The sequence below is a fragment of the Malurus melanocephalus genome, unplaced genomic scaffold, assembly GCF_030028575.1.
Source record: "Malurus melanocephalus ecotype Western Australia unplaced genomic scaffold, MMel_1.1 scaffold_256, whole genome shotgun sequence".
Taxonomy (NCBI): domain Eukaryota; kingdom Metazoa; phylum Chordata; class Aves; order Passeriformes; family Maluridae; genus Malurus; species Malurus melanocephalus.
Genome location: NW_026623488.1, coordinates 15,583 through 38,741, shown reverse-complemented (window position 1 = coordinate 38,741; position 23,159 = coordinate 15,583). Strand labels below are relative to the sequence as shown.

The 23,159-nt window shown below is 36.2% G+C and overlaps 1 protein-coding gene across 3 annotated transcripts in view; it reads left to right on the top strand.

The window, feature by feature from the left end:
• Window positions 1-23,159, top strand: part of TOP2B (DNA topoisomerase II beta) — a 61,341-nt gene that overhangs the window by 22,745 nt on the left and 15,437 nt on the right. For all 3 annotated transcript variants that reach the window (XM_057375705.1, XM_057375703.1, XM_057375704.1), the window contains 11 exons: window positions 7,961-8,134; window positions 8,808-8,898; window positions 10,850-10,913; window positions 12,134-12,279; window positions 12,678-12,775; window positions 14,186-14,398; window positions 14,478-14,651; window positions 17,127-17,228; window positions 17,310-17,447; window positions 18,976-19,114; window positions 22,297-22,454. In XM_057375705.1, coding sequence (XP_057231688.1) covers window positions 7,961-8,134; window positions 8,808-8,898; window positions 10,850-10,913; window positions 12,134-12,279; window positions 12,678-12,775; window positions 14,186-14,398; window positions 14,478-14,651; window positions 17,127-17,228; window positions 17,310-17,447; window positions 18,976-19,114; window positions 22,297-22,454 — 1,497 coding nt within the window. The remainder of the gene's footprint in view (window positions 1-7,960; window positions 8,135-8,807; window positions 8,899-10,849; window positions 10,914-12,133; window positions 12,280-12,677; window positions 12,776-14,185; window positions 14,399-14,477; window positions 14,652-17,126; window positions 17,229-17,309; window positions 17,448-18,975; window positions 19,115-22,296; window positions 22,455-23,159) is intronic.

Here is a 23,159-nt window from a genome sequence, read left to right as displayed (position 1 = left end):
AGGTTGTGGCAAGTAATCCTTGCAATTGGGAAACGGGAGCGTGCTGTGAGTCTGGAATACTTTYAGTGCTCCAACTGATGATGCAGTAAAGCATCAAAAAAAATGTCAAGGATGTGGGAAACTGACTTATAAAGAAGTGCAGCCAGATACTGCAGACAGCTGAAGTTCAGCTGTCAGAACCTCTAACTTTTTGATTTCTTGGCTAGCAGAGGGCTTGAGTGTGAGTTGGCTGGTGAAAAAGTGGACCAAACAGATTTGGACCAAACACTGGACCGAGTGCTAAATTGTCATTCTGTGATCAAACACCTTCAACCAGTGTTTCCAAGGATCACTGTTCTATGAATCTGTAAGAAAACAGTCCTAAGGTGTCTTAAACTTTAACATTAATAAATTCTTTTTTCCGTTTTTACCCTTGTATGTCTCTGAATTTTAGCTGGAAAAGTAAGAGTTTCTTAGAAGATTGATCTGTTACCAGATTGTCCATGGAAGTAGTTTTTGATACTGTGTGAGCAGTATAAAAATTTATTACTGGAATAGAACTTGTCAGTGGATAGACAACAAAAAAATTTCAGACCAACAGAACAATTTAACAATGGAATACAATTCAGTTGTCACCACGCAAGGGCAGATGTTAGATACCCACATTTAAAGAACATAGTAAAGATCAAGACCTAAATGGATATTTATTGCTGATTGTATACAAACATGAGCCAAATAAAGCATAACTGTTGCTGTACTAACTTAGTAGAAGTGTGAATTCCTATTTAAAACAATATGCATAATTTTCTGGTCAGAAGTAATTGCCGTGAGCGTACATATTTGTATAAAAGTGTTACTCTTCAAAGAGAGTGGAGAAAGCAAATCGCTAAATATTTTTTAAAATCTGATATTCCTCTATCTTGTGTATTAATAATCCAGAAATAAAAATGATGCTACCTTTATGTTGTTTAGGTATTTTCTGGGAAGATGAAGCTCTGTAATTCCAAGGGTGTAATTTCATTGTGCAGCTAAGCTGTCCAGCAATACTTGTTGGAACCTGTGGGTTCTTTTTTTAACCATGTCTTGCTAACTGTGTGTTTCTGCTCTGTTGCTTGCACCACTAACTTGTCTGATTCTCTAGCAAGCTTGTTCAGAAAAGGCGAGTCACTGGACAATGGGTTRCTTTTGGTTGATGAAAAAGGGAAAAACACGTGTTTGCTCCCCAAACCAGATTATTGTGAAGTGGGTTTGATTCCACAATAAGGAATGGAGRAGGGAAGAAAGAAGGAAGTTTTCCCTTTTGGCAGCAATTAACTGTTTTGGTTTTCTGTGACAGGGAAATCTGACCATCCTGAAGCTAYTCCATAACTGAATCATCATCACCAAACTCTATGTGATGTGATGCTTTCAAAGTCTAGAGTGTAGTGTCAAAACCAGGGGAGTCAAAAAAAAAGATTAGGCATTTAAAATGAACAAATGTGTTAGTCTCACAAGTGAGACTAGTTCTGGGTGAATTTACTGGGAACTCCTTTCCATGATCAGCTTTGGGACGGATGTGATGGAGAGATTAATTCATGTCCCTAATGGTATGCAGCATCTATGGAAATTCGCAGTGGTAAGAGGGAACTGTTACTTTTGTGTGTTTTCATCTTGGCAGGAGAGCCCAACCATTTGTTAAACACAGCAGGAGAGTGGTTTATTTTGAAACTCCCTCCAGTTTTGTTTTCGTGGTGGGAGGTATTCTCAGCCAGAGTTTTCTTTGGGAAAACTGCAAAATGTTAAGGTAAAATTTTATTCATTGTCTATTTTTCTAGGGCAAGAAGAGGCCATTATGATCCAGTATATGACACACTGCAGTCAAGTGTATGTTAGGTGTAGAATTACCTAGTACTTACCACATTGCACCTATACACTTTTTTTTTGAGGTATAGCATATCTGCCTCAGAAGAGGTACTTTTGTTTTGAACTGTAATCCCTGGATTTCATTACTTAATTAACCTCCCAAGGTTTTACAGCTTAATTACACTCAAAATGTACTGTCTTGTCCCACTAAATGTGCTTATCCTACACTTTATTTAAGGAAATGTAGGACACATGGCATGTACTTTCTAAATTGTTATGTCCCAGGGCTGCATTTGCCTATTCAGGAGTATGTATCAGGAGTATTCATTATATGGAGTAGTTTTATGAGGTTAAGGCHGAAAAGGCAAAGCCAAAGGGAAGGAAACTTCTTGTTCACTACATATTCTCTTCTAAGTTCATTTATGCTTGTCTGCCAATCTAGAAAATCAGCCTTTTTCTTGCCTCCCAATAGGGGTAAGAAAGAATGGGCAGACTAAAGAAAAATGATTTGTTAGTGGTGTTGTATAGAGATATTTTGCAGTGGAGGACATGACAGTGGCCAATACAAAATTAAGTTTGTAAATGGGGAGAGACATTAATATTAATATTTTTCAGGGTTTTCAATTTGCAGTGCTGTGGAATTCAACTGCTTAAGTAAAAGTAAAGCTTTTGCTTAAATTAAGGAGTCAAACCAGAGGTGTATATTCCAGCTATGGCAAAATTGAAACTTATGATGGCACCTGCCTCCTTTGTTGTAGCTTTACGTGTTATTCTGTATTTAGATAGGAATAGCTTTTCTCTGATGCTACCAAACTCTCCAGAGTTAGTCAATAATACACATGCAAATGTGTATTAAGATTTAGCTGTATTTAGTACAGCTGTTTGCAACATAAGTAACCAAACTTTGAGCCATGGTGACTCAAAGTGCAAAGAAAGATGACCCAGTTTTCATTACAAAAAGGCAATAAAAAATCTCTGATTTAATATGGATGTCACACATGCCTTGTTATACACAGAAATGTCAATGGGTGAGAACATAACATGAAAAAAATAAGGCAAAGTATGACGGAAGAAGATGCCAAAGCAAAATATGTGAGTTCATGGGTTGAAGGTAGACAGTAAAAGCCTTGTTGCCAAACTGTCATCTGTCAGAAGCTGCTTGGGTTCTGTCTCTGGAGATCACCAAAGGAATGAATGACTGCAGCTTTCACCCAGTACTAGATAAATCCATGGCAAAACAGCTTCCAAAGGGAAGCTCTGCAGACATTTCCTTGGGGAGAGCATTTACCATGATAAGACCTGGTTATGATGGCATGCACAATAGTTGTGGTGTAGTAACCTGTGCAGCAATTGCTGTCAGCTGAGAATTGGGGTTTTCCATTCAGTTATCACTGTGCTGTATTTCAGAGCATGTAGAAAGCTGGCACCGTCAGAGGTCACTGTGTGAAGTGTGATTGCATGTCTTTGAAGAAGGATGAACAGTGCAATAGATTGAAGCTTTCCAAACTGCTTAAGYGTGGCTGTCTTGCTGACTTATCCATGTGTGGGTATTTGTCATCAGTCTGGAGGGTTAGAAAGTCTACAAGATTAGTAAGAATCTGTAAAGCCTTGAATGTCACAAGAACATTGGGAAAATCATACACTGTCTAAAAGAAAAAAGAAAAGTGAAAAATTAGCAGCATTAAAATTGCAAAGCAGACCTTGAACGTTGGGTAACCTGTAAACAAACAAGCAGAAAGCAGTCTTACTGTGAAGCAGAAGACTTAAGCTCTTTGTGACACTTGGTTAATTCTCTTTAGGGGTTTTCTCATGAARCAACAGCTGGTGCTGTTTTGAGAAGTGTTATTGGAGCTTTAACAATGTGGAGATCTTTCATACAGGACAGAATACAAAAGGCATTCTTGAGACAATTCCAAAATATACAGCAGAGATTGTCAGTTAAACAACACTGTGGTTAAGTTCTTGCCCAGTTATAAAAAATAAAAAGAAGGTGGGGGCGGACTTTCCTGCTGCATTTATTTGTATTTTAAGTAGTAGAAATACAGAAGTTGAAAACAGTTTTTTTTTAAAAAGTTATCAAGAAACACAGATTGTGAAGGSTGTGGAGGATGTTTGTGTTCATAGACCTCTATCCTGTATTTTGTGATGAAGATTTTCTCTTTTTTGGAATGAGTTCTAAGCATCACTTGAACTYTAAAAATGTCCATTTGAGAGGGAGATACAGAGTTTCAGAATCGGTTTTCTGGGTACAGCACAGCCCAAAATGCTTGTTGTGAGAAACTTCAGTTCTGTGGACTTCTGATCCTTGCATACCTGCATAATAAGATTTATTTATGTTGAATACTTGGGGGATTTTGCTTTTATACTTTTATTTCAATAGCATGTTAAATAAGTTCTGAAAGTTTATACCAGGGGTTTTTTTTGCATATAGAACATATATGATACTTGGAGTATTGTATGAATAAAATCATACACCATGAATAAAATCTGTCCTTCTCTATGATAATGAAATGTACACTTAAGTTGGGCATACTGTGTGAGGTCTTAAAAAAAACTATAGCATTAAAGTTCTTTAAGACTACTTCTGTTCTTTCTCAAAAAAAAAAAAAAAAAAAAAAAAAAGAAATCGCTGACCAGGAAGAAAATATGTTATGCCAATTCTTTGTGTATTTTCCTCCCTTTTAAAATAGTACGTTATCATGTTCCAATTAGTATGTTATAAATGATAATGGACATAACTGTCCCAGGGAGTACAGTAAMACAAGATCCTTACTAATGCTGGTCTGCAGCAAACCTGAAGTGTCCCCCAGAAGAGACACTGCTGCAGGGCTGCCTGTTTTGCAGGGCTGCCTGTTTTTAGGAAGCAGAGTTTGTTTAGATGTGACCTCTGTTGTCTGTCAACGTGACAACAATTTGGAAGTARCATCTCAACAGAAGATAGAGTTTTGATACTCTACATTTATTACTGATAAATTGGAAAGTATAAACTCCTCCAAGCTGTCAGTAAGACTTTCACTGGAAAGCAGAAATGCATTTCCTAGCATTTTGTTAAAGGCAACCTGTAGAAATCTCTTCCAAATAATTCTGTTCTGTAGTAATTTTTCAAAATGTAGAGTTACTCGGTCACAACAAAATGGACTTTTTCTGATTTGACTCTTAYTCTACTTGTCCCATAGCATTTTTGCTATTGGAGATAGGAAAATTACACCCTAAATTTTTTAGGCTAACATTTGAGCCCATACTTTGTGTTAATGCATTTGTGGAGTTGTGATGTGTTGTTAAACCCCAGTCCTTGCATGCTGGACGAGTAGAAACGTTTTGGAGAGCTGTCTCAGAAGAGTCCTAAGAACACAGTGCTGATGTACATGTCAGCTGAAAAGCTGGTGTGTGATAACTGCCCAGCATATACTCCCTGACCACAAAAACCTCTTGAAGCWTAAGAGCAGTTCTGTTTGAACAGGATTCTGGTGGTYTTTGCAYCTTTTGCTTTCTATATGAATTGCATCTCCTCTCTTTCCTTTTTTCTGACACTTACTTCAACTGWGGTGTATTATATTATTTTCCTGCTAGTCATTGGTCCCCTTAGAACAAGTGAGCATAGTAAAACAGTGTTAACAGAGCTGTGGGACCAGTAARTGAGCTAAGGGTAATTCCTGTGAGATATGTCAAAGATGATCATAAAATAMAAATATATATATATATGTACAGTGAAACTCATTGGAAACCTGGACATCATTCACCAAACTATTTCAATGAAAAAAATTATGTTGCAACTATTGGGAATGCTTCTGKAATAACAATTCTCATTTCTCCTCCTCCATGTATCAGTTTAATGTGTCTGTTTGCAAAGTCCTGTTCCTTTTCTGCTTGCTTAGTTGATCCATAGCTAATATTTTTGGGGTGATGGTGACAGGGTTGTCACGGTTTAAGACCRAATAACTGTGGAGGCTAAATTAACTTGGATAGCAAAGCCCTCTAATCACACATGTGATTTTGCAAMCTCCCTGTTTGGCAGAAAATGAGATGGACTCCCGTAGAATAGTCATGAGAGCTAGTGTTGTTGTTCAAATTCTGCTGTGTATAATTTTAGTGCCAGATTGTGAGGTTCCCTGGGTTCTTTCCTCTCTTCCTCTGCATGCTGTCAGATACAGGGGTAGGTTAAAAGGGAATTTTATTCTCATTTGGCATGTTCAGGTTTGCTCACAGCCAAATAATTGGTTGTTGTCATCCCTGGTGCACACAATCTGCTTGCCTCAAAGTTCTGGAAGTGTGTTTCCCAGAATTTCTGTAAATAAACTAGAAAAATGTGATCTCTAAATCTGGAAGAGAAAGATAATTTCCCTTGTTATGAATAGAATTAAATACTTTATTCTTGTGCCTGCTGGGGCCAGACAGGGGGAAATATAGAGGCATCAAAGCTTGAGTACTAGAAACTGGAGAAGATAAATTGRATTAATATGTGGAGAATTGTGTGCTATATGTTGGTGTTTAGCCTTTTTGGTTCTGCTGAAGTTTTTTGTGTGCATTCAGTATCCTTTGCTCCTTTTTCCTATGGGTTTATRTGCTTCCTTACCCTTTGTTTTCAGTGCTATCTGAGGCTGCAACAAAAGCTAGATTGAGGGAGAAGTGATTTTACTTCCTTTTGGCCCCAAAATGCACATGCTGATTGGTTAACTGAGGGTTGGAGTTTAGCCTGTATTGATACARACACATACTAGAAACAGCTAAATGAGAGGGAGGAAATTTACCTGAGTGGTAAGTGGGTCTTGTCCTCAATTATTTTTTGGTGACAGTTTTTACTCTTCGTGTAACACTGTTTCAGGATTGATAACCCCCCTCTCAGACAAGGAGGCTATTTAGGTACTGGGTGGATGGGGAACAGAATTTCTTATGTCTTCTTGCCAGGCAATTAAATCATGTGAGTTAGAGTTACATTTATTGGCATTTTAAAGATAATTCAGATAATTCCAATTTGCTAGTAGGAATGCGTACTATAAAATGTCATACCTAATGTCTTTGTATATATGCTTTTACTGTCTTAGAATAAGGCTGTTCTATACTTGGTTGTTCTAAGGTTTTAACCTTTTATATGATTTTTTTTTTCAATGGCAAGGAGGTTTTTATCAGGAAAAATTGCTAAAAGTGCTCCAAATCTCTCTATTGCACTTTGCACTTCCTTCCCCACCCCAAAGTGGGTTAGTTTAACATAAAACTGTTCTTCAAGGGCTTTTTTTTTCATAAAATACAGACAGATTAGGCTTGAATTCTGTTTAAATTCCAAGATTAGCCTATATGATTCTCTCTTTTTGCTGTTCTTTGSTTATTTCAYASAATTATAGAATGACTTAGGTTGGAAGGGAYCTTAAAGATCATGGAGATTCAACCCCCCTGTCATGGRCAGGGACACCTTCCACTAGACCAGGTTGCTCAGAGTTCMATCCAACCTGGCCTTGAGCACTCCCAGGGATGAGGCATCCACAACTTCTCTGGGCAACCTGTTCCAGTGCCTCASCACCATCACAGTAAAAATTGTCTTCCAAATAYATGATCTAAACCTATAGGCTCTTTCAGCTTGAAAGTATTCCCCCTTGTCATTCCCCTACATGCTCTTGGAAATAATGTCTTTCCTCTCATCATAAAGCATTCTGGGATTGTGTCAGGTTTGATCACTTCAATAGGGAATGTGAATTCCAGTAAGAAGCCARTAGGAGAGGCATTGCAGAGTTTCCTAAGTCCTGATGAATGAATTGTCCAGACTGTAAAGTAAAAGTGTAGTTTTGCTGTTACAATTTAGGACAGTAATCAGTGTTTTGGATTCAAATGTTCATGCACAAAATGGGTGTTATAAATACTTAACCTGAAGAGATGGGTGCCTTTTGTACTGTAATTTCCTTATTTTGGTTTATTGTGCTTAGTAAATTGCTAAAGTTTGAATAAGCTACARTTTTTAAGGATCTGTCATGTAATCTGTTGATTTTTCTCTGTTGCAAGGATATCTTTATCTTAATACATCTGAAAACCTAACRTTTAAATTGCATGACAAGTTTTGACTGTAATTTAAATCTCTGTCACATTCTGTCTATATCTGAAGAGTGACAGATTGAATGAAGTTGATTGTTGGTTTGGTTTATTTTTTTAGACGTTATTTGATAATCAGATGAATGCTTCAAAAAAGGAAGACTCAGAAAACATTAATAAAAATGACACTTCAAAGAAAATGTCTGTTGAGAGAGTTTATCAGAAAAAGACTCAGCTTGAGCACATCCTCCTCCGTCCAGATACCTACATTGGGTCAGTTGAACCCTTAACTCAGGTAAGTGTCACTAAATTTACAGTCTTAGTGTTTTTTTGTTGTTTTAATGAGGAAGTGTCTATTCTGGTTATTAAATAAATGCATCTCTGTTTTTCTCAGTATTCTGAATTATAATGTTAAAAGCTGTGGTCTTGTGAATGTATGCATGTGTAGGAAGGGGATGAGGTAAGACTTGCTTTAAGGCCTTGAGTGCYTGGTTCATCTGAAAATGATCAAAAAATACTGAAATCCAGTCAAAACACAAACACACACCTATGTGTGTAAACAGACAGCTGTGTGTTTAAACGTGCCTATGTGCACACACATATGTGTGCGTATTTGTGAGTAGCATTTGTTGTAGSTCCAAAAATGCCTTGGTCTGTTTGTTTAGGTAGAGAACAGAGAATTTMAGCCTCCTGCTGGCACTTTCTTCAGCTGTTTTTGTGAAGTTGCAAATTGCTTTGAACTTCACTGTCTGTCCTGTTGGGAGTTCCCCGCCAAGCAGAAACTAATGGATTTTCATTATGGAATTCTTCGTGGGTGCACTGTAATTTTTGCAGACTTCTGCTTCTGCTTTTGTCTTGTTTGGCAGCATTAATCAGACTGTAAAAGGAAAGTTCTTGAAGGAAATAGAGAATCATAGACTGGTTTACCAAGAGAGTAAATACTTTTATTTCRTTTTGTTTACATGTAGTTAATGTGGGTTTATGATGAAGATGTAGGAATGAATTGCAGAGAAGTTACGTTTGTTCCAGGCTTGTACAAGATCTTTGATGAAATTCTTGGTAAGTATTTTTAACAATAATACTGCCTTAATACTATGGAGTACAAGCTTTTCTGAGTGCTCTCAAASTACATCAATTTGTATCTAAGTTTAAATCACAGACTTGCCACTAAACTACAGGGCACAAAAAATTTAGTGCATTCTAGAACCATAGAACAGTTTCAAAGGGAAGAGTTTTCAGCTGAACTTGTAAGAAAATGTAAATATTTGTTACAGAATGTCCAAACTAGATAATTCTTTATGGTCAATATTGTTACAAGATTTTTAATCTGTGAAGTGTTATTAGGGCTACAATTTTAAGTGACATTTGAAAGGAGATTATTCCTCTGAAAGAATGCAACTTCTGAATTGTCTGARTGTTGACTTAGATCATCCTTTCATCAATCAATAAAACTTCCCCCTTCTGTACAGAGGGATATTGGTGGTAGTTTTCATGGATCATATCTAGACTTCAGACTGTTTTAAAATTAATGAGTATCATACTGCCRTTAAAAACACTGTGACTGAGGCACAAAAAATTATTTTTAGAAAATTTTGTCAAAATTCTTGGAGTTACTGTGAGTTACTGAGTTATGATATTCTGTTGGTGACAGGCACAGACTAATCAGCAGTAGAGATGTGGAATATCTGAATACTGTGCTGTTTGCTGACCTGATATTTTGGCCTAATTGACGTGAAATCTTGGGCTTACCAGTTTTTATGAAGTTCTATTGTAAGGATTGGTAGGATTACCTCATAAATTGAATTATGGTCTACTGAGGTCARTTTTGTTGTGACCTTCATTAGGTTYATGACTTCTCCATATCTCTAAAACTCTGCTTTACAGCACTGCCATCTTTGAGGCAGTAAGGACTATATCTTTACCAGATGGAAAAGAATGCTTGTTTAATTTTTAAATATTATTTTTAATTTATTGTTTAATTTGGTAAATATGGGAATGAAAACTTCTGTTTTGAGTGCTGCCTCATAGATCTATTTTTTTTTGGCTTTTCATGTTAGAGACACCACTTCCATATTGTCCTATTCAAAAGGAAGATCAGTATCCTGTCATTATCGTAGTACTTCATGGCTTATTGCTGCTTTATGTAGCACTGATAAGTGCTCCAGAGAGTGTGGTTTAAGAGCCAGGGGTCAGTGTAATAACAGTATGAAAATGGGACATTTTAGCTGTGCATGCTTTTGAATGAACTGCACTTCATGATTTTAGCCAAAGCACCTTGAAATAGCTGATCTTATACTGAGGTCCTTGTCAGCTGTTAAGATAATTGTGTTTTGGGGYTTTACCTTCATCTGCTTCATGGGTGATGAGACAGATGCTGAAAATTACCATAATATGTTTTCATATCACATTTCTGCTTTCTGTAGTTCATAGGCATGGAAGTGCAGTTTCATTAAATTCTGATCAAATGTTAATTTCAAGTTATCCTTATTTTGATCCTMAACTGTGTAGASTGCTAGTTATAAGTCTCATAGTCTRTTTAGAGATARCTTMTGCTGCACTCAAAATRCTCCTTAATGGATGTKACTTTTCTGTTGGGTTTCAGTGGCAAACAATGTGTAAACTGCTCTAGTGCTGCATATAATTTTCCAGGGTTTTTCACATACATGTTTAATAAATATCCAAACAAGAGCAACTAGAGAGGAATGAAGTACTCAGTATGTTAAKAACAGTTATGACCTCATAAAATACACTTCTATTTTTATTTTTGAGATAGTCTAGCTGCTAGAWATAGAGTCAGTAATTATAAGAAGGTTGAAAAATATCTTCTTGTAGATACTTGGTTTTATTTATAGACTCCAGTGCTAAGATACAGAATATATACAAAGAGCTGCCAGATTCAGAAATACCTGGACTATTGTAACATGTGGTGGATGTGTATAAAATCAGTTTTACAGACCAAGAAATTAATAATTGCCTATGAAGTGTTAATTTGTGCTACTTTGTTTCATAGTAAATGCTGCTGACAATAAGCAGAGGGACAAGAATATGACTTGTATTAAAATATCCATTGATCCGTAAGTAAAAGCATGTTTTCATTTGCTTTCTCTGCCAGTGCTATTGCAGTTTAGATTTGTACAAATGATTTTACTAATGAAATTGGACTTTTGAAAACAGAGTATTTTAGGAATTATTTCCATTAGCTTCATATTTTAAGATAAAGAGGTGAATTAAAAGTGGTAACAGTAAGTGCTACATTCTGAATTTATAATAATTGCTTTCCTAAACCATTTGTTAATGTTTGATTGAATGAAGCTTAAAACTGAAGATCATAAAATTGATGATAAATTGAAAGCTTGAGAGTGCATAACTATAACCAGCCAGGTTACTTACAAATCTTAAATACCAGCTTTGGGGTTTTTTAACACAATTTTGCATCTCTTTAATTTCTATGTTAACTCACTTAGCATTAGGGTAAGACCATGTTTGAATAAGTCRTCTATATCACACTGAAACTTCATATTACAAATACATCATTATCACTGTTTTTTGCAACTGAATAGTTGGAGAGATAATTTCTAGTGAGAAGTACTGTATTTATATAAATGCTGATTGGGTTCCTTTAGTAATACTTTTTCAGTGACATTTAACTGACTAATAAATTATTTAGACACATGGTTTTCAGACCTAACCTTTGGGATAAATATGCTGAGAAGTAATTTTTCTACTTTCATCATGGTGTGGGAGGGAAATGGTAAATRTGTAAATCTGCCTGACCTGTCATAATTCTGAACTCTCTAATACTCRAAAATGAAAATTCTGTGTAAGAGCTAGAAATATTAATGATGCCAGATATTGATGGATTTTGGCACTGATACATATAATAAGTTACAATGTTTATAWTAACTCAGAAATAACAGTTTTAAACAGATGATAACTTGTCTAGATGGRCTTCAATCAAACCCTAAAAGCTACRTCTCTAACTTGGCTATAATTCTGTCACTAAGCTGCAGGATCCTGTTGCAGATCATGTTGGTAGTGAAAGCTCTTCAAACAGATTTTTAGGGGTTATTTTTGTGGTGTGGAATACTGTCATGTATGGGCAATTAGGCTCCTTCTTCCAAGACATCTAATAAGCAAATCTGAGTGGGGTTTTTTTGTAACTGAAATTGTTAGAGCTCTAAGTGTGGTAAGAATATGGTCTTTTGTTGTATTTTTATGTAGTTATTTAAACAGGTATGCAGCAGTCTGATTTCAAGATTGCATTCATTTGCTTAATGTCTTCCCTGCTTTATAGGGAATCCAACATTATCAGCATATGGAATAATGGAAAGGGGATCCCAGTTGTGGAGCACAAAGTRGAAAAAGTATATGTACCTGCTTTAATCTTCGGGCAGCTACTAACATCCAGCAACTATGATGATGATGAGAAAAAAGTTACAGGCAAGACTATTTAATGTGCTTTGTTTTATTCAGTTAAGCATTGTGTGCTTCTTCAGTATGCTTCCCCTTCTTAATTTCTCTCTTTTTTGTTTTATAAAAGGTGATTATTTAGTCCTCATTGGTATAGCTCTTTATTAGAGTAAAATGACTTAAAGGAAATATCTTACTTTTCCTTTTTTAATACCACTGTTTACAGAGAATTTTACATCCCTAATGTCAGTACTCATTATTGAGTAACAAACAATGTACTTTAATATTTTAATTGTAATATATGCAAGTGTTTAAAAATTTCTGCTCTTGTGAAATGAAGGGAAAAATAAATTTGCTAAATTAGGATATGATTAATTCTCCTAGATTTAAACTGACCCTGGCTTACTGTATGTTGGTTTTTTTTTCAGGTGGACGCAATGGCTATGGTGCAAAACTTTGTAACATATTTAGTACAAAGTTCACAGTTGAAACTGCTTGCAAGGAATACAAACACAGCTTTAAGCAGGTATAGAAATGTTCAAAATGTCTTTCCTTTTCTTTGCTGTGGTTACAAATTTGAAATCTAGCATATATATTTCAGGAATATTTAATGAAATGGATCACCAGTGATTCAGATGGATGTGTAGAGTTTGCAGGCTAGGTTAGTTCAGTCAGTAAAAATTGGTATTTCTATGTGTTARGCTTTTTGGGTGAAGTGATACTTTCTTTGGAGTGTTAGGTGACTAAAAAAGCCCAGATTTCTGTTGAAAGTAAAGTATATTCATGCACACATGAAAAGGAATATATTCAATTGAAACATTTTGTAATTGCTGTTCTATAATTTGCCAAAAAAAATCTTCTGCTTAGCTATCCAAACATGGAAACAATTATCTGTGTAATTTTGTATAGTGTTAAGAAACAGATTTTTCAGTGTTTATGTCACAAATTTAATTAACCTCACATGGACTTCARTGCAAACCTCCCATTTGAACCTATTGCTCATTGTTAGCATACAGACCATGGGCTGAATGTAGTCAGGTCTACTGTGTATAGCTCTGAGATGAGCCACCTTTCTAAAAATTTAAAGTACTCTGGCAGAGTATTRAATACCAAAGTTCCTTGGCTTTACAGTCTTTCCCAGCTGGTGGCTTTCTTCTCTTTCTTTCAGGACAATTAATTAATTTTGGGTCATGCTGTCATATCACTACATAAATAATACACTTAATCTGTTACGCCTGTCTCTTAAAAAATAATATTTTCTGCCGACTGCCAAAGGGCAAATTAATATTGCTTTGAGTGTGCTGTTTGAAAATGACTGAATGCTTTATGGCTTAAAGTGCTATGTTTTCCAGTATTTTTAAAATTTGTGAGAATTTATTAGAGCTGAACTTTGATATATGCTGTGAGCAGACGTTCTGCTTCATCATGCAGATGTGCCCACGTTCTTAATTAGGGAACAATGCAAGGCTCCTGAGTCAAGTCTGAACACCTTGGGGTTTTTTTGGAACGCTGCACAGCCTCCAGGATGCTGTCTTGGAGACYACTGAGTCTCTGTACAGGGCCTAATAAGCCTCTCTGTAGAGGCATGTAGTAGATTGAAAATATTAAAAGGATGGGTAACAAGGACTGTAAWCCCAGCTCACTCATTTCCAATTTAGCAAGTTCTGTGGGAGGCTTTATTTGYATTGGAATCATGTCCATCAATGTGRTAATACCTTYATGTTTACAGAAACCACAAAAGTGCTATCACCTATGCTTGTGCTTATCTTTGTAAATCAATTAACTTTGTGTAGTGTTTTACCAGAGAAAGCTTCTCAAAAGGAGTTTGGGAGCTTTTTGTTGTGTATCTGTTGCAATCTTGGCTTTGCTGGAAACGGGAATAAAGGAGGAGGATATTATGTTGTAACCTAACATCTAAAATGTTTTGTTTCCCAAGACTTGGATGAACAACATGATGAAGACCTCTGAGCCCAAGATTAAGCATTTCGAAGGTGATGACTACACATGCATTACATTCCAGCCAGATCTGTCTAAATTTAAAATGGAAAAGCTTGATAAGGATATTGTGGCCCTCATGACAAGACGAGCGTATGATTTGGCTGGCTCATGCAAAGGAGTCAAAGTCATGTTGAATGGGAAGAAACTACCTGTAAGAGCATCATGTGATTTATCTTGAGAGTGCTGAGCATTTGATGCAGAGAGTAGTGAGTGTCATCTGCTCTTTGCAGGTAAATGGATTTCGCAGCTACGTAGATCTTTAYGTTAAGGACAAGCTGGATGAAACCGGAGTCGCGCTCAAAGTCATCCACGAAGTCGTGAATGAACGRTGGGACGTGTGCCTCACTCTGAGTGAGAAAGGGTTCCAGCAGATCAGCTTTGTAAATAGTATAGCTACCACAAAGGTGAGTGCTTAAGTCAAATGGTGAAAAATGTAAGTGATAAAAAGCGTGCTGAGGCTATGCCCAGTCATGTGTTCGATAAAAAAATTGAATCTGGGTTGCTGCGAGTAAATAGGTGAGCTAATCCTTTGCATGAGAGGAACTGGCAGAGCAATTGGATGCAATCAAAATACGTTCATAGCAGTATTTCTACATAAGCACTGGTTTTGAAAACACTAGTAAAGGTTATCAGTGATACTACTGCCTTATGTGAGCATATCTGGTGTTGAAGAAAATTATTGGAACTAATTTATTTCCTCCTTTTTAACATATTGTAATAAGATTATTCTGAAAGTAAGTTAAAAAAATGTACAGAACCCTTTAAAGCTACCAGCAGCAAGTTTTGGAGGGCAGAAAAGGCTTTTGGTGTTCTTGTCMCAGTTTTCAGATTTACTTTAGTAAAATAAATATAATAGAAAATAAATGCAAAAGAAMGGAGGAGCTAAGATGTGCAGCTAATTAAATGAAAACTTGAAATTTATAGYTAGCTTCTAAATTTTTCAGTTGTATAAACCATTCATCTGTCCATAGAATTTGAATATAGCTTTCCTCTGAATCAATGGAGACTGTTGACAGTTATAAGAATAGACATATATAGGAGGCAGTCAAAGCTTTATTTTGAAGGTTTTTGTTAGCATTATATTAGATACCTTTGCATCCTGAATTTTGCAAGACTGGGATTCCATCATTACCTTCTGGAAAAAGAAGGGTACTCAGTTTTAGTGCTCTTTTCCCATAATTTAAAAGTCGTAATAATCTTTGGCAGCCCTCTGGATTCAGAAGGTATTTTTGCTTTTGTGTCTTGCWTGGAATTGTTCTGACCTCTGGGGCAGTTCCAGGCTGTTCTGGTCCCATAGAGGATGCATTTGCCACCTGCTGGTGAGATGGCAGAGAGGGTCCCAGCACTGAGCTCTGAGCATCCCTCACTCACAGCTGCAMATTTAAGAATGGACACTGAAATGGGGAACTGTTACAATAACTAATATTTCCTAAGAACAAGAGTTACTGCTGTTTTTCTTGATATATCATATGCTACTTTCAGCGAAATTTAAAAAAAAAATTGCTAAAGTTTGAAATGCAAAAATATACTGAGATGTTCCCATAAGGATAAGTTTTCAGTAATGCATTGAGTAAAAGTAATGCATTTCAAGATTGTCATTCAAGTGTGGAATGATTTTGAAACATTTAATTTGGTATTTTCCTGTAATGGCTTTTCTTTACAGTTTGGAAATGGATTTATTTTCCTTTAAAGYGGTAGTATATTGGTATATTATGGTCCAATATATATATTGGTCTTTCAGTTCAACTCTCCCTTATGCTGAAACTCTGTCACCCATATGTGGATAAAAACAGTTGTGTTTTAATTTTGGCAGCTTTTGGGTTTGGATGTGGGGTTTTTGTTTGGTTGGGTTTTTTTAGAAGAAGTGCCTTGAAAAAAGACTTGGTAGGGTGCTTCTAAATGTTTGTGTTGCTGTTTTAGTAGSTGACTCTAGGAACTGACAAAAACCATAGATGGTTTCTTTGAAGTGCAAGTCCTGGTTTGGTTATGACTAATAGTATTTACCAGCTTAACCATTTTGGTTTTATCTCCTATCTTTTTGTTTTTTTGTTTTTCTTTAATCTCTACTTTCTGCATGAAATTGAGAACACAGCCGGTATTCCTCCAATTCAACTTCTTTGCTTCTTCAGTCTTTTCAGATGCACATTCTGCCTTAACATGTAGAATCCTAACTTGGGGTTTGATTGCTAGTTTCCTTCTTTTTGGCTGCTGTTTTTTCTTGGTTGTGTTTTCTGTTACTTATTTCTTATCTATCCTATACTTCCTCATACCCATCAAAAGCTTTTTATCTCCTCAGTTTTGTTTTAATAACAGCTTTAAAGAAGGAGGGATTTTCTGTTTATYGCTTCATGATGAGCATCTGCATAGACATGTTCTTTATTTTGTCTGTCCTAATGCAAATTGGTCTGAACAGGAACCAGTATTTAGTCTTTGTTTCTGTAAGGTACTAACTGATCTAAAGCAAAGGTGATCTGTGTGAAATATGGAGTGTTAAGTTAGGTATGTTTTCATTTTTATGGGATATGCTTGCATCACTCCACTTTTGGTTACGAGATTTTAGTCAAAGTATTATGAACTTCCTATGACAGCCACTAGAATTTAATGCTTTATTAACATTTTGGCTTTTTTGTCTACAAATTTAGAGGAAGGCATATGAGTAATAAGCCATTTAACTTCTGTCATCCTAACTTGAATGAAGACTGAATGACATGGAAGAGAAACTTTAAAACAGATTTTTCTATCTTACACTGCAACTCAGTGTTCATGGTTTTCTATATTTAAGTATGACCACAGGAACTTTGTTAATACTTATAAAAGCTATTAGGAAATTCACTGGTTATTTTGTTTATGATTTGTTTTTTTTCCCTTCCCTCATTCAGGGTGGTAGGCATGTTGATTATGTGGTGGATCAGGTTGTGGGCAAACTGATAGAAGTGGTGAAAAAGAAGAATAAAGCTGGAGTTTCAGTCAAACCATTTCAGGCAAGTAACTTTATACAAAAATATTGAATAAGATAAATGTGGGRATTTTGTTGATTAAATTGGTTTCTATGTTTTCAACAGGTGAAGAACCATATATGGGTTTTTGTTAATTGCTTGATTGAAAACCCATCATTTGATTCCCAGACAAAGGAAAACATGACTTTGCAGCCGAAAAGTTTTGGGTCCAAGTGCCAGCTATCTGAGAAATTTTTTAAAGCAGTAAGTAATGTTTTATTTTTGTTTTGTTTTTTTCCTCTTGTGATGCAGGAATTGATACACTGGACCAAGTTCTGTAGCAGATTGGTTATAGTTCATTATGGTACTCCAGTGACATTTGCATACTCTGGAAATGGAATAAAGGGACTTCTGTTCATTCTCGGGTCCTAATAATGGATGCAATGATTGTATTTTGACTGTTGCCCTGGATTTAAAAGTGACCTTCACCTGATCAACTTGTTTGTTGGACATTCTGGTATTTACATTGGTGAAGTGAATTTGACTCTTAAAACCTGAACATAGTCCTTGAGCAGTGTTTTTTGTGTTTAAATATTTTTCTGAAGTTGATAATATTGTCTGTCTTACTTGTTGGTATCAGTCCTGTTCTGTTTCACYGGAGTGAAAAGAGAGGGAGGGCGTATGTCACATTTACTTCTTCTTCTAGTAATCAAGGAAATGCAAAATAATGCCTGTAGTATTCAAAGTAATCATTATTGTCAGGTAGCAAGTTTAAAAAATTGTCTGTATATGGGCTAAGAACTGCTGTTCTAAATGATCGTATTAGTAGAAATACATCGGAGAGGTTTTTCCTCTACTACATTTTTATACAGTGAGGGAAAAGTAGAATTCTGTTAGCCAAAATTCATTATACTAAGTTTTATTTAGCGCCAGTAGCATAAGTGAAACTTCAATKGTGAGAATAGTGCCACTGCTAATAYTYTGGCATCAAAAMTTTCCTAATTGTACACTGTTTTATTCTTCTAATTCTATGTTACGATTCTAAGAGAATTTAGAGGAAAAGAACACAACAGTCTTRTATAACGAAATCTGAAGAATAAATACATGTTGTATTACCATCAGCAGGTTTGATTTATAGTGTTCCTAATATTCCCAGAAGTAAACATTGATTTCCAGATGCATTAAATGTGCAGCACAATCTCAACAATGAATGCTGTATTATGGGGTATAATCAAAAGCCAAAGCTCACAGTATTTTGCTCCATCTGTGTTTTCTTTTGATGTGAAACAAAACCTGAAGCAGTTTTAGTTTAGAAAATATACTGTATGCTATTTTAGCTGCAGATGTGTTTCTAAAATTGGTATCAGATTCTCAAGTGGTTGTAGAAAGCTCATTTTCAAATAGTTTTGATTGTCTTTCAGCTATTTTCAGTTATTTCCAAAGTAACTTTAAATGGTCATAAATATCTCAAAATACAGGAAACAGGTGCTTAGTACCCAAAATGTCTCAGCACATCAACTACACAACATAAGCCAACCTCTTGTTAGGTCTCAGACCTCCTTTGCTYTTCCACCAGTTATATAAGGGGTGGAAAAAGAAGTGTTTTGGTTGTATGTGCATAAAATGCTAAATAGCAGTTTAGTCTGTCCTAATTGCTTGACCTTGCATATGTTGCAGCTTTTAAAATTTAGAGGACTTTAGAACCTGTGTTAGTGACATAAAACTGAGTTGTAAGAATYTGCTATGTGAAGCTTAATTTTTCTCATCCACAATTTTGATTTGTTGCTTGTAGGCCTCAAACTGTGGTATCATAGAGAGTATTTTGAATTGGGTCAAATTTAAGGCACAAACTCAACTGAACAAAAAATGTTCATCAGTGAAACACAGTAAAATCAAGGGCATTCCAAAACTGGATGATGCTAATGATGCTGGTAAGACCACTTATTTTTAATTTCTTTAATATTTCATAAATTTTTCACAGTCATGATAATTTGAAACCTGACCTTTATTTCTCATCCTTGTGTGTTTTTTAATAAAAATCTTTCTAATTTTCTAAACTTTCTGGAGCTAGAATTCAAGGCATGAATGAATGGTGACTTTGGTATCAGGAGTGCTGTCCTCTTTAAGGCAGAGAATTAATAACACTGAACAAAAGTGACAGTCTGTGTTGTTATTGGAAGAGTGTGTAGCTTCTAACTGTGGTTTCCCACTAATTACTGTTACCAATATTCCATTTTGGAGGTGTCTAGTATTCTTTACCTTTCTAATAGGGAAAGATCAGAATCTTTATAGGGTCAGAAACTGTAGGAAGTAAATCACAGTCATGTGCAGACCTGGTGGAATGATTCAAGAGACTTTTTTCATTAGACTTTAAATGCCATTAGGTTTCTGTCTGGGGATACAGGGCAAACTGGCAATTTGCTGGCTGGCTTCCTTAGCACAGATAGGGATCAGGTTCAGCTGGCAGTCTTTGTGCCTATAGCAATAGGATGGGAATTGTTCTTGAATGATTTGAGGGGCACACGTGGCTAAGGAGCTCAAAATGTTGACCGTCTATATTAAGGTTAGTTGGTTTTTAGTACATCCTCACATTAAGCAGAGGTAGAGAAATTACAAGAGGTAGGTGGGTGGGCTGAGTARGTAAAAGCATGTAAGACTCATAAGGAGGCTTGGGTTTRTTTTTTTGYTTGTCTGGGKTTTTTTTTGTGCTTCAGTGTTCAARCCAAAGATGAYTTGATGAGATGATGGKTCTGTTTAATTTTCCTCCCTTTCTTTTTGATTCCATGGTTATTAATTTTWAAATTGAGCTTTCTTYGGTATTTAATTACTTTTCCAGTTATTCAGATGTCATATTTTGCCTCAAAAGTTGATAATCACATCTACTCTAGTATTTTGCCTGTGGAATTTCCACTCCTTACACAGATATATGTTCCTGATATTTTTCTTGCCAAGAAGACTGTGTGCTTGGAGAAATTACATGTTTTCATGGATATCAAACCTAGTGCTCCTAACTCATATAATGAATGATTTTGGGCACACTTTCTTCATAGGTTTTTTAGCTCTGCTTTGGAAACCGGGCTTTAAAATCACTTCTTGCTCATTTTTTTGACTGGGCATGAGGGGAAGGAAGAGCCTCTAACAGGAGAGCTAATAAAATATTCTATTGCTCTTTATCCTGAAACATCCTCAGCTAAGAAGGCATGTAGGGATTCATTTGGGCTGAACACTGGTGCCTAAAGCTTTGCAGGGCTTGAATGCCTGTTATCCAGGTATTTCTTTGATACCTAATTGCTGTTTCATGGTGAGGGAACTCTGCATCTCCTGAGGAGGTTTAGCCAGGTGTTGGTTTATTGAAGATCTGGAAGATACTGTGTTTCTGATGTTGAAGACATCACACATTTGGGATGAACACGCAGGAGGTGCAGCAGGGAAAGAAAAGTCTCTGGCCACAGATCCATCTGACTTTAATTATTCCTATGGTTTTTAGATTTTATCTTTACCTCAGGAGTGAATTTGTAATTGAGGTCCAGCATTCACAGGCTTCTTGTGTGCCTGGTACTACTGAATGTTTTAATCATTGCCAGGTAATGCTTGAAAATAGGAGGGAGATGTATCTGTAGAGTGATGCACTTGCTGCAGATTTCCTCCCCTTCTTCTGTAAAGATAGGGTCCTATAYCTGGTCATTCTTGCTTTCTTGTAATCTTGAAGTGCCATACATCTTTCTGTGGCTTGTTGGAGGAGAAGTAGAAATGAAAGCAAAAATAAAGAATATAGGATTGTAAGGGAGCAACTAGATTACGAAATCAGGTGAAGCATAAAAGCATTTTTTGAACCTGTCAGTTCATGTAGTTTTGTCTTTGAGTTCTTTATAGCTCTGCTCAGGAAAATACCTGGAATGTTGTATTTCTGTGGAATTAATTCCTACTGATTGCATCCATTCCAGAAGAAAGTGCACCTGGATGACATTCAGATGTGTTTTCTGCAGTTCATTTATGAAAAATATTGGCTCTTACCTATTCTAAAACAGCATACTGGTATTTTTCTAGGTATTTGGAGTCCACCTTGCTGGTAGATAGTCCATGACAGTGTGAATTACTACCTGACTTAGATTATATTAAGCCACTCTTAATGGCTTTTTCTTGATTCAGAAAACCAAAGATGCTGAATGCAAATTCTGTGTAATAGGAAGGATGGGGCATTTTTACCTCTGAGCTGAAGGTACATTACAGCATCCATTTTAAATGCCAGTATATTCAAAACTATGTTATTAACAGGARGTGAGACTCAACCAGATTGAAGGTTTTTTGAGATCTTTCCTACCTTAGACCTTCATAAAATAGCAAAACTTCTTAATGAGCATTTGCACCATTGCCAAAGGGTGGGTTCCTTTTTTTCAGCCTGCTTGTTATTTATTCCATTGCTGCTGTTGCAATAGGTAGAAAATAAATGTCATTCCAGTTTTGAGCACACTGGGCACACAGGCACCAAAATGCTGTGTGTCTTGTACAGTCAATATTACACTGTTAGTAGAGATTTATTTTTCTGTTTAAGAAATTTGTGAGGTATRATAAGTGCAAATGTTCTCATCATTTGAGCTTTTCTGACAAGCTTTTCGTGGAGTTGTCTGGCTTTAGCAGATAGACAATAATAAGGGAAACCCGCAAAAATGTGATTTAATAAATTACTTTTTAAAATATCCTGTGAGGAAAAGGGAAATRCAGAATGAGAAGTAACTCCTGTATGTAATGCAGACATGCATAATGTATGTGTGTAAGAAATTTGCAGCTAGCAAAATGAAATGGTAAAGGGAGAGAAGCAATCTGTCTTTTTTTGTGCAGACATGTGGGAGCCATTGTGTAAGATGTGCCACCATTGCATCCCATTTTGTCTGTTTTGYTCCTTGTCCATAGCCATCCGTAGTGCACTGCTAAGGGCAAGGATACTCATTGTTGTGCAGTTTTAGGGGCATGGGAGGCCATCCCTAAGAAGAATAATTCAGCTTATTTTAACGATCTAATGTAGATAGATAGGAAGAATTCAATTGTATTTCTTTTATTTGAATTACACTTTCTGGGTTTTTTTGCCTTCCTTCTACTTCTTCCTGGCCTGCAGGTGGCAAACATTCCTTGGACTGCACGTTGATATTGACAGAAGGAGACTCAGCCAAATCTTTAGCTGTCTCTGGCCTAGGTGTTATTGGGAGAGACAGATACGGAGTCTTCCCACTCAGGGGCAAAATTCTCAATGTTCGAGAAGCTTCTCACAAACAGGTGTGTGGTTTTGTCCTTTCATTTTTGCTGGCAGATGGGTGTCCTCCTCTTTATTTTTGATTTCTAGATTTACATCTTTGTATTTTAATTTTTAATTATTTCATGAAAGTTTTGTGACTGGGATTTCATAAAGTACCAGCTACTTTAAAGCCTGAGATAATCCTGTAAATATTAKCTGTAGCAGTGCAGACTGGGATGGTAAAGCTCATTTCTTTTTCAAGTGAAAGGAAATTTTGCTATGACTCAGATTCACGTTTCACACAAGTATTTAAAAACCCTAAAACTTTGCATTCTCTCCATTGCCATGGGATTTCATGGACTCACAGCATGAGTCACCAGGCAGCAGCGTTACCCCATCATATTTCTCCTGCTGCCATCCATAATTYGTTTGTAATAAGAGGTTTACAGCAGATGCCCATACAAATAATGGAAGGAGAAGCTTTGTGAGATGACTTCTTGTTACACATGCAGTTTTCTCCCAGCTTTCCCAACCCAAAGCACTCTGGCTGTAGAGGAGAAAGASTGGCACAGTCTCGAGAATTTGCATGTGCAGAAGAAATAGTTACAAGTGTGAGGGCTTCAAGGGGTGGGAGTAAAAAGCTTATGAAGTTGAGGCCAGGGTGCATTGAAAAGGTATCTATAARGCRTGATTTTTGTAAAAAGCGGTGCTTTTTACACTGACTGCAAAAGTAACTTTTTTGGTAY